At 34.7% G+C, this 15584-nt stretch overlaps 3 protein-coding genes across 3 annotated transcripts in view; all 3 read left to right on the top strand.

Annotated features, from left to right (window-relative positions):
- LOC144552837 (uncharacterized) overlaps window positions 1–15584 on the top strand; it is a 41632-nt gene that overhangs the window by 19764 nt on the left and 6284 nt on the right. The window lies entirely within an intron of this gene.
- LOC144553190 (uncharacterized) lies at window positions 1083–1901 on the top strand. The gene has a single exon (XM_078301289.1). The coding sequence runs from the start codon at window positions 1083–1085 to the stop codon at window positions 1899–1901; it is 819 nt and encodes a 272-aa protein (XP_078157415.1).
- On the top strand, window positions 13581–15081 carry LOC144552892 (vacuolar-sorting protein BRO1-like). Its single transcript, XM_078300917.1, has 2 exons — window positions 13581–14259; window positions 14410–15081. The coding sequence occupies exons 1-2, from the start codon at window positions 14014–14016 to the stop codon at window positions 14419–14421; spliced, it is 258 nt and encodes an 85-aa protein (XP_078157043.1). The 5' UTR covers window positions 13581–14013; the 3' UTR covers window positions 14422–15081.

The following is a 15584-nucleotide window of genomic DNA, read 5'->3' as shown; positions in this document are numbered from 1 at the left end:
GTCTACTGTGCTTTGTTATTTTATATGTTTTATCTTTTATGAAATGAAGCGGTTCATGCGCTTTTAAATATTTAGTTGAGATCATTTGTCAATTTTAAAATGACGAGTTTTGAAGTGTTCATCGCCAACTGTGTCGGCCTGAATGGTTTCTTCCTATAGCATATTAGCATGGATAAAATACTTTTCATTACTACTAGTTGCTAATTGATTGATGTGGATGGAACTAATTTTGAGATTGTGCGTTGAAGTGTTCATAGGAAAATGAGGAATTAATAATGGATGAATCTTACAAATAAATGGAATTTATCTGGACTTGTCGTCTAATAAAAATGTACTTTATAAAGTTTTGTATTAATTGACGATTTGACGTTGTCCAAGGTTGCAGATCTATCAACTTGTCTCAGATATATATATATATATACTAATTATATATTGTACTTGATTGTCGCAGTTGGAAGGTCACTAGCTTCAAATAAATACCAAATAAAAATAAACTTGTGAGATACGTATTGTCCAAGTTTAGTAATTGGTAGCACATTGGACAAAATCATAGATCAACTCAATAAATTTGCTGAAGGTCAAAAGCGTCAAGTACGTATAGGAAAAATGGAGGAGCAATTGAATCGCAATTTAAAAAGACAAGTTAGAAAAAATATATAGGTATGGTCCCAATGGTATTTTTATACATCAAGCTAGGATTTTATTTTATTATATTTATGTTTTGATATAATTTGAGATAATATTTGTAAGTAGTAAAATATTGAAAAAAATAAGTATAAAAGTAAGAAAGTTAGTTAGTGTTGAAGAATAAAATAAACTAGAAGGGTTAAATTGTAAAATAAAGAGAAGGGTAAAATTGTAATTTTAGAATAGTTAGAAATGAACCGTTGGAATGTCAACGATAAAATAGAAAGGGAGATATATATACCCACTGTATATGCTTTAGAGAAATAGAAAAAAATCAGAAAAACTCTCATCTCTCTGTCTCTATAAAAATTATCATGGTATCAGAGCACTAAGCTCTTGAGATCAGAAAAATACACACAAAAACTCATAACAGGAAAAAATAGAAAAGAGCAAGAATGGCTCACGAGGGACACAACGAGGATTCCGCTAATGCTTCAAGGCTCACCAATACTTTGCTCAACGGCATAAACTATCTTACATGGGCAAAGGCTGCGGCAAGAGCGCTCAGCGGTCGAGAAATGCGAGAATATATCACGGGAGACAATAAAGTGCCCGAAGTCGCAAATCCGCTGTCACTGACTGAAGCAGAAAAAAAGGCAATGAGAAAATGGAGAACTCAAAACGACAAAATCATAACGTGGCTCACAAATTCTATGGAGCCGTCCATTTCAGAACTATTTCTCCTTTCCGACACGGCTTTTGAGCTATGGGAAGCTGTCAAAGCCATGTACGGTCAAGAAAACAATTATTCTCGCATTTACCAACTCAAGCAAGAAATTCAGCAAGAAAAACAAGGCGAGAGAAAATACGTAGAGTACCTTGGTGCTCTTCAAAAGAAAAAAGACGAACTTCGCTTGTACCGGCCGCAAACTGCTGATTTGGCTGTAATCAGAAAACGTGAGGAAGAAGATGACATATTCGAGCTTCTTACGGGATTAAACCCGAGCTATGAGTATGTGCGAGCTCAAATCATGAATACAATCCCTCTTCCTTCCTATTCTCAAATAAAGAATATGATCCAACAGGAAGAAAGCAGAAGAGAAGCTATGGGTAGTGCACAAGTCACAATTGAAGAGGGAAGAGAGACTCACGCCTTTGCCACTGCCAAAAAACCAAATTTCAGAAAAAAAAAGGAGGAACCACCGAAAGGTGCGAAAATTGCAAGAAAGAAGGACACGAGAAGAATAAGTGTTGGTTTCTCTATCCCGAATTGAGACCGAAATGGTGGGGCAACAATGGTAAAAGTGACAGAGGAGGAAACCCTAAGGGGGAGAAGATGTCTGCTGGGGCGGCGCGATTCGGAGAAGAAAGAAACGAGTCCTTCTGCGTTGGGTCCGCTTCTGTGGATTTTCTAAACGGGTCCGCCCCTTTCAATAACAGGTCCGCTCCTGTTATTAATGGGTCCGCTTCCTCTGCATTAATTCCAACCGTGTCTGCCCCTTCCCTTAACGGGTCCGCCACTCAAACAAACATGCCCACCTCTACTGCCTTGATGGCTGCTGCATGTGCTGCTCCAGTTGGATATGCTCCAACTCGATCTGAATTGGGAGCTATTCTCTCTCAATTAAGTGGGCTGTTAAATAGAGGTATAAGCCCGAACTTAATTCAGGTTCTTTTAAATCTCAAAACTTAATTAAAACTAGTAGCCCAAACCAAAATTTGTATATTATACCAAACAAAAGAAATGGTATAAGCCCGAATAAATCTGAAACAAAGCAAATAAAATGTACAAATTTAGGAAATTTAAATAGTGAATACCCAAAAATAACTTAGATTGGATTTTAGATTCTGGTGCAACCGACCACATGACCGGAAATAAAAAGTTTTTACAAAATTATGAAAAAGGGAATGGTCAAGAATTTGTCTATGTTGCAAATGGTGAAAAAAATGGAAATTTGTGGTTATGGCTCACTTATTGTTTTTTCAAAAGAAATTGAAAATGTTTTGCATGTAAAAAATTGCACCGCCAATCTATTATCTATGGGTAAACTTTCAAAATAATTAAATTGTGAAATTATTTTTTCACCTCAAAATGTATTTTTTCAGGATATAATATCGAAGAGGATGATTGGTGAAGGTGTTTTCAAAAATGGATTATATTTTTTGTATAGCCGAAAATACAATTTCAACACCCAAGTGCAAGACATGGGACACTTGTGGCATAGAAGAATTGTGCATCCTTCCGATAGAACTTTAAAATATATTTTTGATTTTTCTAATTTGGATTGTAGCAATTGTGAAGTATGCAAACTAGCTAAGCATACGAGACTTCCTTTTGTAAGCTCAAATTCAAAGAGTAATCATATTTTTGAACTTGTTCATTCCGATGTTTGGGGACCCGCTCCCGTAAACTCTTACAATTATTTCAAATATTTTGTTACATTCATAGACGATTTTTCACGACTAACATACTTATATTTACTAAAAAATAAAAGTGAAGTTTTCTCTTACTTTCAAGAATTTTCAAATTTAATTGAAAATCAATACAATGTTAAAATTAAAATTCTTAGAACCGATAATGGAACGGAATTTGTAAATCAAAGCTTTTCAAACTTCTTGAAATAAAAGGGAATCATACATCAACCAACTTGTGTTTATACTCCACAACAAAACGGAATTTCCGAAAGAAAAAACCATCATCTACTTGAAATGACAAGAGCACTTATGTTTCAAACCAATGTTCCAAAAATCTATTGGTCGGATGCCGTTCTTACCGCAACTTATTTGATAAATAGATTGCCAAGTGTCGTTTTAAAAAATAAAAGTCCATTAGAAATTATTTACCAAAGAAAAATAATTTTTAATCACCTAAGAATTTTTGGATGTACATGTTATGTACACCAAAATAAAAGAGATAAATTAGACCATACTTCTATAAAGACTATTTTTTTAGGATATTCATCTCAAAAAAAGGGTTATAAATGCTATGACCCTATAAATAAAAAACTTTATATTTCTAGAGATGTAACATTTTTTGAAAACGAGCCATATTTTAAAAACAAAGATAAGATTGATAATCAAATTAGTACAAATGACTTTGTCATTCCTATGTCATCTAATCAAATTATTGAGCAAAGAATTGTAGGAAATGATGAAGAAGAAGAAAGGGAAGAAAGTGATAACACTCCTCAAAATGGAGAAGAGGAAGAAGAAGAAGAAGAAGAAGAAGAAGAAGAAGAAGAAGAAGAAGAAGGAAACATTGAAGAAGGTGGAAATAATGAAGAGGAACCTAGGAGGAGGTCAACTCGTCATCGACAACCATCAACAAGGTTACGAGATTTCGTAACCTATAAGGTTCAATATCCTATTGAAAATTTTATTTCATATAAAAATATTTCAAAATCTCACCGTGCATTTATTAGTTCACTTTCTAAAATAGAGGAGCCAAGAAATTTTGAGGAAGCAATTAACCAACCGGTGTGGTATAAGGCTATGAGAAGAGCTTCAAGCCTTAGAAAAAAATGACACATGGACCATTGTATCATTACCAAAAAATAAAAAAACCCGTTGGATGCAAATGAGTTTATAAAATAAAATATCAAAGCGATGGATCCATAGAACGGTATAAGGCCCGGCTAGTTGCCAAATGGTATACCCAAACATATGGTATTGATTACCAAGAGACCTTTGCTCCGGTAGCAAAGATGAATACCATTAGAACCTTACTTTCAATAGCGGTAAATAATGGGTGGAATTTATACCAAATGGATGTTAAAAACGCATTCCTTCAAGGAATACTTGAGGAAGAAGTTTATATGACTCTACCACCGGGTCATGTAAAAGAAAAAAATACTAACCTTGTTTGTAGGTTAAATAAGTCAATTTATGGACTTAAACAATCGCCAAGAGCATGGTATGGAAAACTCTCTCAATATTTAATTTTTCTCGGTTTTAAAATAAGCCAATCCGATACATCACTATTTTCAAAACATGAAAATAATGATACAACCATTGTTCTTGTTTATGTTGATGACATAATTATTACCGGAAATAATTATGAAAAAATTGATAATGTTAAAAAACATCTAAAAGAAAATTTTGAAATAAAAGACCTTGGTAGACTTAAATATTTTTTAGGAATTGAAATAGCTCATTCTATCAAGGGATTATTTATCTCACAAAGAAAATATACCATTGACCTTCTAAAAGAAACGGGAAAATTAGGATCCAAACCGGTCTCAATACCAATTGATAGCAATTGTAAATTGAATTCCGAAGAAGGGGAACCGTTGGAAGATATCAACCAATTCCAACGACTTGTAGGTAAGTTGATTTACCTAACGGTAACTAGGCCGGATATATCATTTGCGGTAAGCCAAATTAGCAAATTTATGCATGCACCAAGGAAACCTCATTTAGATGCAATTGATAGAATTTTGAGATACATAAAGAAATCACCCGGGAAGGGTGTATTGATGAAAAACAATAAGTCTAATGACGTGTGTGGCTATTCCGATGCAGATTGGGCTGGGAGCTTTGATAGAAAATCAACAACTGGCTATTGCACGTTTGTAGGCAGAAACTTAGTCACATGGAAAAGCAAGAAGCAAAATGTCGTGGCACGATCGAGTGCGGAAGCGGAATATCGTGCCATGGCATCCACCGCAAGTGAACTCACATGGATAAAACAATTGCTTGAAGAATTGAACTTCAAAATTGATAAACCAATGAAGATGTTTTGTGATAACAATGCGGCACGGCATATTGCTTCGAATGCGGTGTTTCACGAAATAACAAAGCATATTGAAGTTGATTGTCATTTCATAAGAGAAAAAGTCTAAACGAAGGAAATCGAAACCCCTTACGTGAAGAGCCAAGACCAATTAGCCGATGTCTTCACTAAGGGTCTCATTCCAAAAGCATTTGAAGAGATAACACGCAAGCTAGGATTAATCGACATTTATAATCCTAGCTTGAGGGGGACTGTTGAAGAATAAAATAAACTAGAAGGGTTAAATTGTAAAATAAAGAGAAGGGTAAAATTGTAATTTTAGAATAGTTAGAAATGAACCGTTAGAATGTCAACGGTAAAATAGAAAGGGAGATATATATACCCACTGTATATGCTTTAGAGAAATATAAAAAAATCAGAAAAACTCTCATCTCTCTGTCTCTATAAAAATTATCAGTTAGACGTGTCATGTTGTGACTGTGTCTAGATGTGTTGCGTTTAAATGTGTTGATTTCAAAAAAATAAAGACACAACACATCTAAGAACACGGCACATCTAACAAAATGTGCCGTGTTGTACCATGTCCTTAGTCATATATGCTAATACGTGTGTCCAATACACTGTGTTTTTGCAATAAACTAAACAAGCATACACCTAACTATGGCAGGTGCGGCCTCTCAATAGTGCTGGTACGCTTAGTGTAAAAGGTGCCAAGTCAAATTCCGTAAACACTGTTACATCTCAACCCATTATCACTACATACATGATTTCAGCCCATTATTAATACTATACCAGTTCTCTCAAAAAAATTTAGATTATATATTCTCTCAAAAATTAATACCATACCAGAATCATTGATATTTAGCCCCACCTGTATCAATTAACAACACCAACCATATGAAAAGACCTAATGCAAAAACAAGTGGAGGTACGTGATGAAAAAATTGAAACGAGGGCATGAGAGAGACTTGTGAAAAAAAAAAAAATTGGAAGAGGTGCATGGCTGCATGCCGAAAATTCAAAGCGAAGTTGATGTAAAGGGACATGTTAATTATAGCTTTGGGGTTCAATCCAATCAGAACTTTTTATTAACAGAAATTAATATAAAATAATTAATATAGGATATTAGAATGAGTAACTTAAGCTTTAGATGTCATAGATGGAACCCTCAAAAAATTCGGCTCCAAACAATGAAGCCAATGTTTTTCTGATGGATCCATTAAATTCATCACACACCACAAGTTATCCAAACAATATGCTTGGATTCTGGGAGAAATGATACTTTTTTATGTTGATCGATCTATACAACATTCGATCAGCTATGTGCTCTAAATCTTTATATAGTGACTTGTGTATTTTTTTCTTTGCATGTACATGAAATTTACAGTTCTACCTCAAGAACAAAGTCACACTACTACAGAATTTCAAATCTGCACCGGTCAAACAACACCGGATTTGACAAAACCGGTGTTGTATTATCTTAGCACCGGTTAAATGTACAACCGGTGCTAAATGTCTGACATACAACACCGGTTAGTTTCTAAAAACCGGTGCTAAATATTTAGCACCGGTTTATTATTATTAACCGGTGTTGTATGTTAAACATTTAGCACCGGTTTTGTCAAATAACCGGTGTTGTATGTGACTATAATTTATTTTACAATTTATGTTACAATTTATTTTATATTTGTTAAGTTATTTGTATGTGACTACAATTTGTTTTTAATTTGAACACGTACTCATTTCATATATTTTAAATTATACAATAATAAAATCATAATTTTAATATTAACTATTATGATAATTTCAGAATTATTTCTGATAATTACAACATATTTTTCATGAATAATAAATGGATCGAATCTTGCAATTTCCAAAAAAATTCAAGTATCAACACCGCTTTTCTTTAAATAACCGCTATCAAAAAAATTTCAAATTTGAACAACTATCTCAAAAAAGTTTGAACCAGCGCTATCTGACTTTAATCCATTTCTTCTGAGGTAACATAATATTTGTGCTTTATATTTGGACCGTCCGATTGCATTTCGGGCCAATTCAGTCTTTTCATAAAACGCACAGGTTCTTTAATTGTACAGGTTCTATTTAGACGGACCGGATAAAAACAGAAATAATCTATCACCTTAGGTGATATGAATTCCTCCGCTAAGGGTTTTCCAAGTCCGTCCAAAACAAAAAATTTGTGAAATTCCTCCAAGTCCGTCTAAGGGTTTTCCCGCACCCTCATTCAAAATTTTCTGAATTGCTCCGCTAAACCCTTGCTACTCCTTCGCTGCACCGGCCGATCCGAGCCCCTCAAGGCAATTTTCTGAATTGCTCCGCTAAACCCTTGCTACTCCTTTCCCGCACCAAGATGGAGCCGCTGCACTGGCCGTAGAGGGACCCGATCCGAGCCAGCGCCCAAGAGAGACATTGTTGCTTGGACCACAACCATTCTGTGACTACACTTAACACGTGGTGCCTAAACAAGTTCTCGACCCCTTTCTTGTCAGAAATTCAAGAAGATACATGGTAAGTACTCCTCCCTTTTGTATCAGTTTCTTTAGGTGCTTTGCATTTAGGCCATAAATTTTAGCCTTTGGTAGATCGCGGTGACACTTAACACTTTTTTTGGTACCGCATTTGTGAACGTGAATGTGCCATTTGAGAATCTCTGACTGTGCACGCAAGTTGCTTGATGAAATGTCCCAAAGAGACTCAGTGTGGAAAATAAAAGAAACTAGTTCGTTAAATTATGTTAACACATAAGATTTCATTCGGATAAGCACTATTTTAATACCATAGTTGGATCTAATTTTGACTTAAGAATACATTGAGAAACAATGCATCAATTGATTACAGCAAGGACCCCTAAAAATGTGGTAGTTGTGCATTTGTTCTCTATTACTTATTTAACAAGGTTAGGTAAAGTTACATCTTTCTTAATATGTAGAAAATAAATTCAAACGAGAATTAATCCATTGATGAAATCTGAAGTGATGGATCAAACTCTAGTGAGTTACGAAAAGGTCAGGGCCGGCAGAGAGGATCAAGTCTAATAAGGAGAGGATGCAATACAGGTATATAGATTTCTATGTGATGAAGTTAATGTTGTCCCTAGTTACTACACTTTTCGATGGTTTTCCAATACATGTATATTTAATTTGATGCAGTTCTCTTTAAATTCAACATCTAAATTAACAATTTAATATAATTTCATGCAGTGCTTAAGTTCGTCGGCGTATTCGATGGAAGATATTAAACAATTTCAGGCAATATGGACTAATTTCTTTGTGGAAAAATGTTTGTAATTGACTATGAAGTTATCTTAGTTTGTTTTAGTTAAGATAGTGTGAGAGATGATATTATCTTAGCTTGTTTTTGTTGAAACTATCAAATTTAATTAAGATGATACTTTTAAATTATGTGTTGTTTCATTTGTAAAATGTTTTGTCTATTCTATATTTTGTACATGTGAATATTTAATTTATGACTAGCAAATTCGGAGGCTAGCCTAATGTAAAACCGAATTCCAAACAATAAGAAAATATTAGCACTGGTTTTTATGAAGAAACAGGTTTAGCTTATAACATTTAGCACCGGTTTTTACGTAAAAACCGGTGTTGTTTCATTACATTTAGCACCGGTTTTTATGTAAAAACCGGTGTTGTTTCATTACATTTAGCACCGGTTTTTACATAAAGACCGGTGTTGTTGCATTACATTTAGCACCGGTTTTTAACCGGTGCTAATCAATAGGTGGAATCAGCACCGGCCCGATCAGCACCGGTTTGAAAACCGGTTTTAAATGTAAAAAAAAACCGGTGCAGATTTGAAATTCTGTAGTAGTGTCAGTCAAACACAATGGTGCCTCCAATATGACTTCATCTTTCATTAACAGTTCTTTATTAGCTATTTTGCATTGCTTGCTTCTTCGAAAAGAGCAAAATGAAATGTGGCATCCCAATAATGAATCGTTCAATGTGACCTAACTAACAAGGTTTTGTTTTGGATGGGTAAAAATTAGGATTATTGCCATCAATGAACTTCATTTAGTGAAATAGTAATTTTGCAACTCAATGACTTCATTTAGTAATAGAGTAATTTTGCAATGTTTGATACATGAGGTTTAAAGGCTTGATTGTATATATTTACATGATGATTGCATATTGCACTTTCTGTTAGATTTTAAGGCTTGCTACAAATACTTTAAAAGGTTGTAGGCAGAAGTTTAAACGCTCGAGGAACAAAATTTAAAGTGTCTAGGAGTTTTTACTATGGTAGCAGTCTAACTGGGATGCTTTACTATGGTACTAATGATGTTAATTTATTTATATAAATTACACGAGTTCTTTAGTTCCACCCAAGACACTAAAAAGGAAAGAATTAACTAATACAGTAAAGTAATGCCTTGGTTAATTTTGTGTGATGATTGACCTTTTCTATCCTATGATGCCTGTGATTTTTGTGGTATTGATTGGACAGGGTGGCTGATATATTCTTGTAAGATGTGCTTGTTATCTGATCTTTTTGATACAGGTGATTCCTTATTTTATGAGGTTCTACGAGTCTATGATAAATATTTTATTTTTTAGAATCATGGTTTTTCTCATGAATTTGTGAGTACCTTATAATGATTTCTGAATTGTATTTTCGGGTGATATCCCTTGTGTTAATACCAGGTACTTCAGCTTTAGTACTGGTACCGGTTTTGTTCGCTTAATGGTACTGGGTTTGCTCATTTATCTGTTCCCTTACTAATGCCAAGTCACTTACTGGTACTGGTACCATATTGTATTGGCTTAAGTATCAAGGTCCTTTATGGAAATCCTAACTGGTTATTTGTATCAGTCCCCTCTTAATCGTTCAATGGAGTATGAATTTAATAACTGTGCCAAATTAAGGCTTAATTTTCCCTAAATCTTCAATTAAGTTCCAAGTATGCTAATAGAACATAACCACTTAATAATGTTTATTATTTAGTTGACCATTAGGTTTAAATGCTTGATACATGAGGTTTATATGCTATATTCTTGAGATTTGAAGTGTTAATTGTTTGAGGTTTAAAGGTTAGATTCCGCTATATATTGCATTTTTTTGTCCTTATAGGGCCCAGTCATATGTATGAAATATCTACCTAGCCATGTGTCAAGTAAGTCACAAAACCAACCTTTAGATGTACCTAAACACTGCACCAAGCAAGAGGACTAGGCAAATCAAATCATGTACCAACTGGGGTACACCAAAACTCCAAAACAACATCCATTTACAAACAAGAATTAAAAGAGTACCTAGAATATAATTTAACCAAACTACTTCATAGGCCAATAAAGAACAATTTCATGAGTGCATAAAAACAAACCTTGCATTTTTATGATTTTTCTACAATTTATGGCGGAGCTCCAAAGTTCAGATTTCAAAACAAATCTAGCAGCTGGTTGAAAAAATGTTAAAACTGACACCTTTCAAAAAAATAAAATAAAAAGGGGTCTAGATCTTGAATTAGACAAAACAGTTTCACAAGCTAACAGTAGACATCCTCATGAGTCCATATGAACAAATTTCATATTATTCTGATTTTTCTACAATTTATAATGGCATTTTAGAGTTCGGATTCTAAAAAATATAGGTTTAAAAGCTGATCAAACTTCGATCTAAGGCGACCAAGGTATCTAAATTCAATGCTACTCGGCTTATCAAGGCAGTTAGCAAGCCGATCAGATCCTTCTGTCACCACCGCGAAGCGTGTCTTCAAGAGCTCCGCTACCTCTCACCACCAACTACCGAGATCAGGTTCAGGCTGAGATTCAGATCAAGATAAAAAAATGGCGAGCCCAATTCATCAAGCCAGAGACGATTTGTCAGAAGAACGGGTCCCACCTGCATCCATGGAAATTCAATATGCTAACTGACAAAGTTCTTGAATTTTACAGTTTACCCCTTATAAAACCCCATATTCAATCTTGGCTACTACTGGTACCCACGCCAGTATCATATCAGTTTATATTTCTTTCCTTCTTTCTTTTAACAAAATACCAGATCCAAAGATTTATCATTTTTTTAAAAATCAAAATCAAAACTGAGATCCAAAGATTTACCAGTATTGTCTTTTCCTTGTTCTTTACCAGTATTGTCAAACAAATACATGTATCGCCCCCTGAACTAAGGATGCTGTTAAACCTGTCGATTTAATTACGCGCTTAAGCTGTTTGAGGAAATGCGGCATGCATTTTATACACTTGGCGATTGTATGTTATATTTAATTCATACATTTTATAATAATTCTTATTCTGAGTCATCTAAATTACAAAACTGAATGAGCATATTTTTTAATCTGGCAAAGGTCAAATATCATGGTAATCTGGCATGAAGGTCGAGCTGGACTGACTGACTCTCGACTTCAGATCAAGGCTCTCGTCAAAGCAGCAGAGAGAGGTGATCTACGAAAGGCTGACAACTCGGCTCTGGAAGCATGGCTGAGAAGGCTTATATTATAGAGATATTTTTGCACTTTTTATTCCATGTTTTTCTCTCCAAGGATGACATTTCTGTGGAGATTATGACTGGAGAACACTCAACAAAATTAGTCGGCACTAGTTAATTATTGTACTGATATTCTAATTTGATGTTTTATTGTGATTTTGGGCATTTGATGTAGATATTTGACATGGATTTTAATTCTGTTCGTTCAGGAAAATCATTTTTCAAAGGAAGGCGAGGACAGCTAAAGTTGCTTATGCAGCTTGTATTGATTTCTAATTTTGTTTGTATTTAAATATGAGTATACTTCATGCACAAAAGGTGTTTGCTAAAATGTCTATGTGAACAGTGAAAGATTGCAAGCGCTGTTTTAAAAAGATGTCATTCATTTGGTTAGGGTCAGTTTATTTAGCATTTAGTCTTATGTTTTGGTTGGTCTTGTAAATTGTTTGACAAACTCCATCAGAGTTTTTATTTTTTTGCAAGAATTTTTTTGGTTGAGAAGTTGTGATCCAATAGGCATACCAATCTTCTAAAAGGTTGTCATGGTCAAAGTGTCAACTGTAATAAATAATATTTTTAACTTAGATTTGAGGTTTAAACGCTTGAACGTAGTATTTTAAATGGTAGACATCAAAGGTTTAAATGGTTGAGAAGGTGTGTTCGAAGAGATGTATCGATATTCTAGAAGATTGACGTGATCAAAAGTGTCAGTTGTAAAAAAAAAAATAATAATAATATTTAAGATTTAAACACTTGAATGTAGCAGTTTAACTGGTAGACATTAGAGATTTAAATGGTTGAGAAGCTGTGTTTCAAGAGGCGTATCAACCTTTTACAAAGTCGTCGTGGTCAAAAGTGTCAGCTGTAAAAAAAAAAAAACCTTATTTTTGAGGTTTAAATATTTAAACATAGTAGATTAAATAGTAAGAATCATAGGTTTAAATGCTTAAGAATTGAAAATGACCATGAACTTTACTTTTAAAAAATGACGACTAAAAAATAACTCAAAAATATTTCTTCATGGATCTCATATGAAAGAAAAAATTGAGAATAAAATGTTTGTATTTTTATATTTGCAAAATTCACTACAGATCGTCGGGAAAATAGATGAGGATATTCAGAAGAAAAAAAATAAGAGTGGGTGAAATAAATCTTTTCTTTTTTAGCTTAAAGACAAAAATAGTTGAGAGTTAGAAACTATTCAGATTTAGAATTTAAATGCTTGTAAATAGAGTTTTAAAAACATGTGAGTAGCACTGTAATTGGTTGTAAACAGAGCTTTAAATGTTTGAATATGAGTACTGAAAATGGAAGTTAGATATTAAGTACCTGAGGACTCGTTGGGAGATTTTATTTGAGATACAATTATCAGGCTCCAGAAATAAAATATCAACAAAAAAGGCGCTTGTCAGGATCCATTACGGCCAGAAATTGTGCTGCCGCCAGGAAAGCACAAAACTGAATCACAGAGAGAGCAGCAAAGGAACAACCATATGACAGAAGGCGCGCCACAATAAATCCAGCATAAAATTAAGCCCAATACATGAATCAGAAGAACGGTTCTACCTGATCTAGTCAACCAATTGATTGGCCTGTATATATATATACAAGCGTTTCATCAATAGGATGTTACCAAACATCAAAAGATCAAAACTCAATCAATCAGTTAATCAGTCATCACATCATCGAAACTAAATTTTCAGTTGCAATGGCATATTTCTGGGTAGCCAATGCCTTTTGCATCTTGCAAAGCCATGTATGCAGCCGGATTGACATCTCACCCGTCATTTATAGAGCTATAGATGATCTACCATCTCCAATGTTATCAATTCAAGAGAAAGTGCCATCTCCAGCATTGAATCCTGGATGCACGCCAATTGCCGATCCCGAATTCTCTGCTCTTCTCAGTTACCGATTTAGACTTACCCAAACCACCTCCTCCACATCAACTACTGTTTCTTTAGAAAGCTGCCTTGACCAATTGTACTCGTATTTCGACTCTCTCTCCAAAATAAAGTCCCACTACACCATGGCGCTCGAGCGGTCACAACTCAAGGCCCTTCATTTTACTTGGCAGGACTCCTTCAATCCAAGGAAGAAACACTCCCACACCTTGATCGTTTCAGAGAAAATGGCGGTTGTTTTCAATATAGGCGCATTGTACGTACTCCCAGATGGCAGCTGCAGAAAATCGGGTGACAATTGACGAGTTGAACAAGGCATACAAAGCATTTAACAATGCAGCGGTGACATTTCAGTATTTGAGAGAGATACTTGGGGAAGGTGAATCAGTCGATGTTTTGACAGAATGTGTGAGCATGCTGGAGACGCTGATGATTGCTCAGGCGCAAGAGTGCTTTTTTAATCGGGTGGTTAGTGCAAGAAAGTCGCCTACTAATTGCTCCAAGGCTGCAAAGCAGGTAAATAACAAAAAAATTCCTTCTTTGTTGATTAGTATCTATGCCTATTAATTTTTTTAGTTGATCTCAATTTGTAGTATATTTTATTTGCAGCTTTGTAATTCATTTTTTTTTATTTATGAAATGGTTTTTTTGTGTGTTCTTGAATAGATTGAGTTATAGTACGCAGCGGTTCTTGATGCACTAAGCAGTAAGCACTGCACCACTCAAGCAACACATTGACAAGGGGTGGTTTGCACATGTACAACTCAAAGCCTCACAATTCTATGCTGAATCTTGCTACCATTATTCTCTACATCTCCATAAAATGGAAGAAATCGCACGATTACAGATGGGCATCGACCACTTGAGTACGTAGCACAACAAGAGCTGTCAAAGGCGCTTCCTCTTCTCTCATCAATGTCATATCAAAACTAAACAAAAACATGAATTTACTGCTTGAGAAAACCAAGAAAGAGAACAATAGCATTTACTATACGAGAGTTCCAGCCGCAGGCTCCTTGAATGATTTGCCAGTACATGCATGTCTCGCAACGGCCGAGGCCGTTGGAGATCCTTGCGGCTTTGGATCATGCTAGTATTGGTGTTTGGACATGATGATTCGTACAGTAAATATGTAAACTACTTAGTATTTAATGTAAATAGAGTAAGGAGTACGTCAAAAACACAAGAGTTGTTAATAGAATTCGAGCAAGTTAGCTATGTCAGATGACCAACTCGGCTAAGCATCTATATCTTCAGAGATCCGCAACCACTAATCGATAGATGCACCATAATTTGTACTTTCAAACTGGCAAAAGTTACTATATAAAATTGATTGTCCTCTCACAATGATCCATGAGCTACAATCAACCAATTCCAATCTCTCAATAACGTATTGATATGTCTATACAACAATTTATCAATCTTTCTTATCAAAATGGCGAGTTTGATGGTAGACTAAAAATGATAAATTAATGCAGACTATATTATCCAATCATCCTTAATTACTATAGTACTGTACACCAACGTTATTTGTTTTCTCTCGTGCTATATTTTCTAAACTAAAAAGTGCTTGAATGGTTTAAGTTAAATCTGTATTAAGATCCAGTTTAATAAAAAAAAAAGTACTTAGCATCACCCCTGTTACATTTTTCGTAACGGTCGGATTAATGCAGACTAATTATGGTATTATGTCATTCAACTTCAGATCATTGCTGGGCCTCCCTTCCGCAACCCAAAAGAAGAAGAAGCCCAAAAACTTGAAACCACAAAATTCCAAGCACAGATTGCAACTTTTGCCAATTTGACAGACGTAAATTTGTATTAATTTAATACTAATTTTC

The sequence above is a fragment of the Carex rostrata genome, chromosome 4 (assembly GCF_964058835.1).
Source record: "Carex rostrata chromosome 4, lpCarRost1.2, whole genome shotgun sequence".
Classification (NCBI taxonomy): Eukaryota; Viridiplantae; Streptophyta; class Magnoliopsida; order Poales; family Cyperaceae; genus Carex; species Carex rostrata.
The sequence above is the reverse complement of the archived record's forward strand: the minus strand, read 5'-3'. Positions and strand labels throughout refer to the sequence as shown.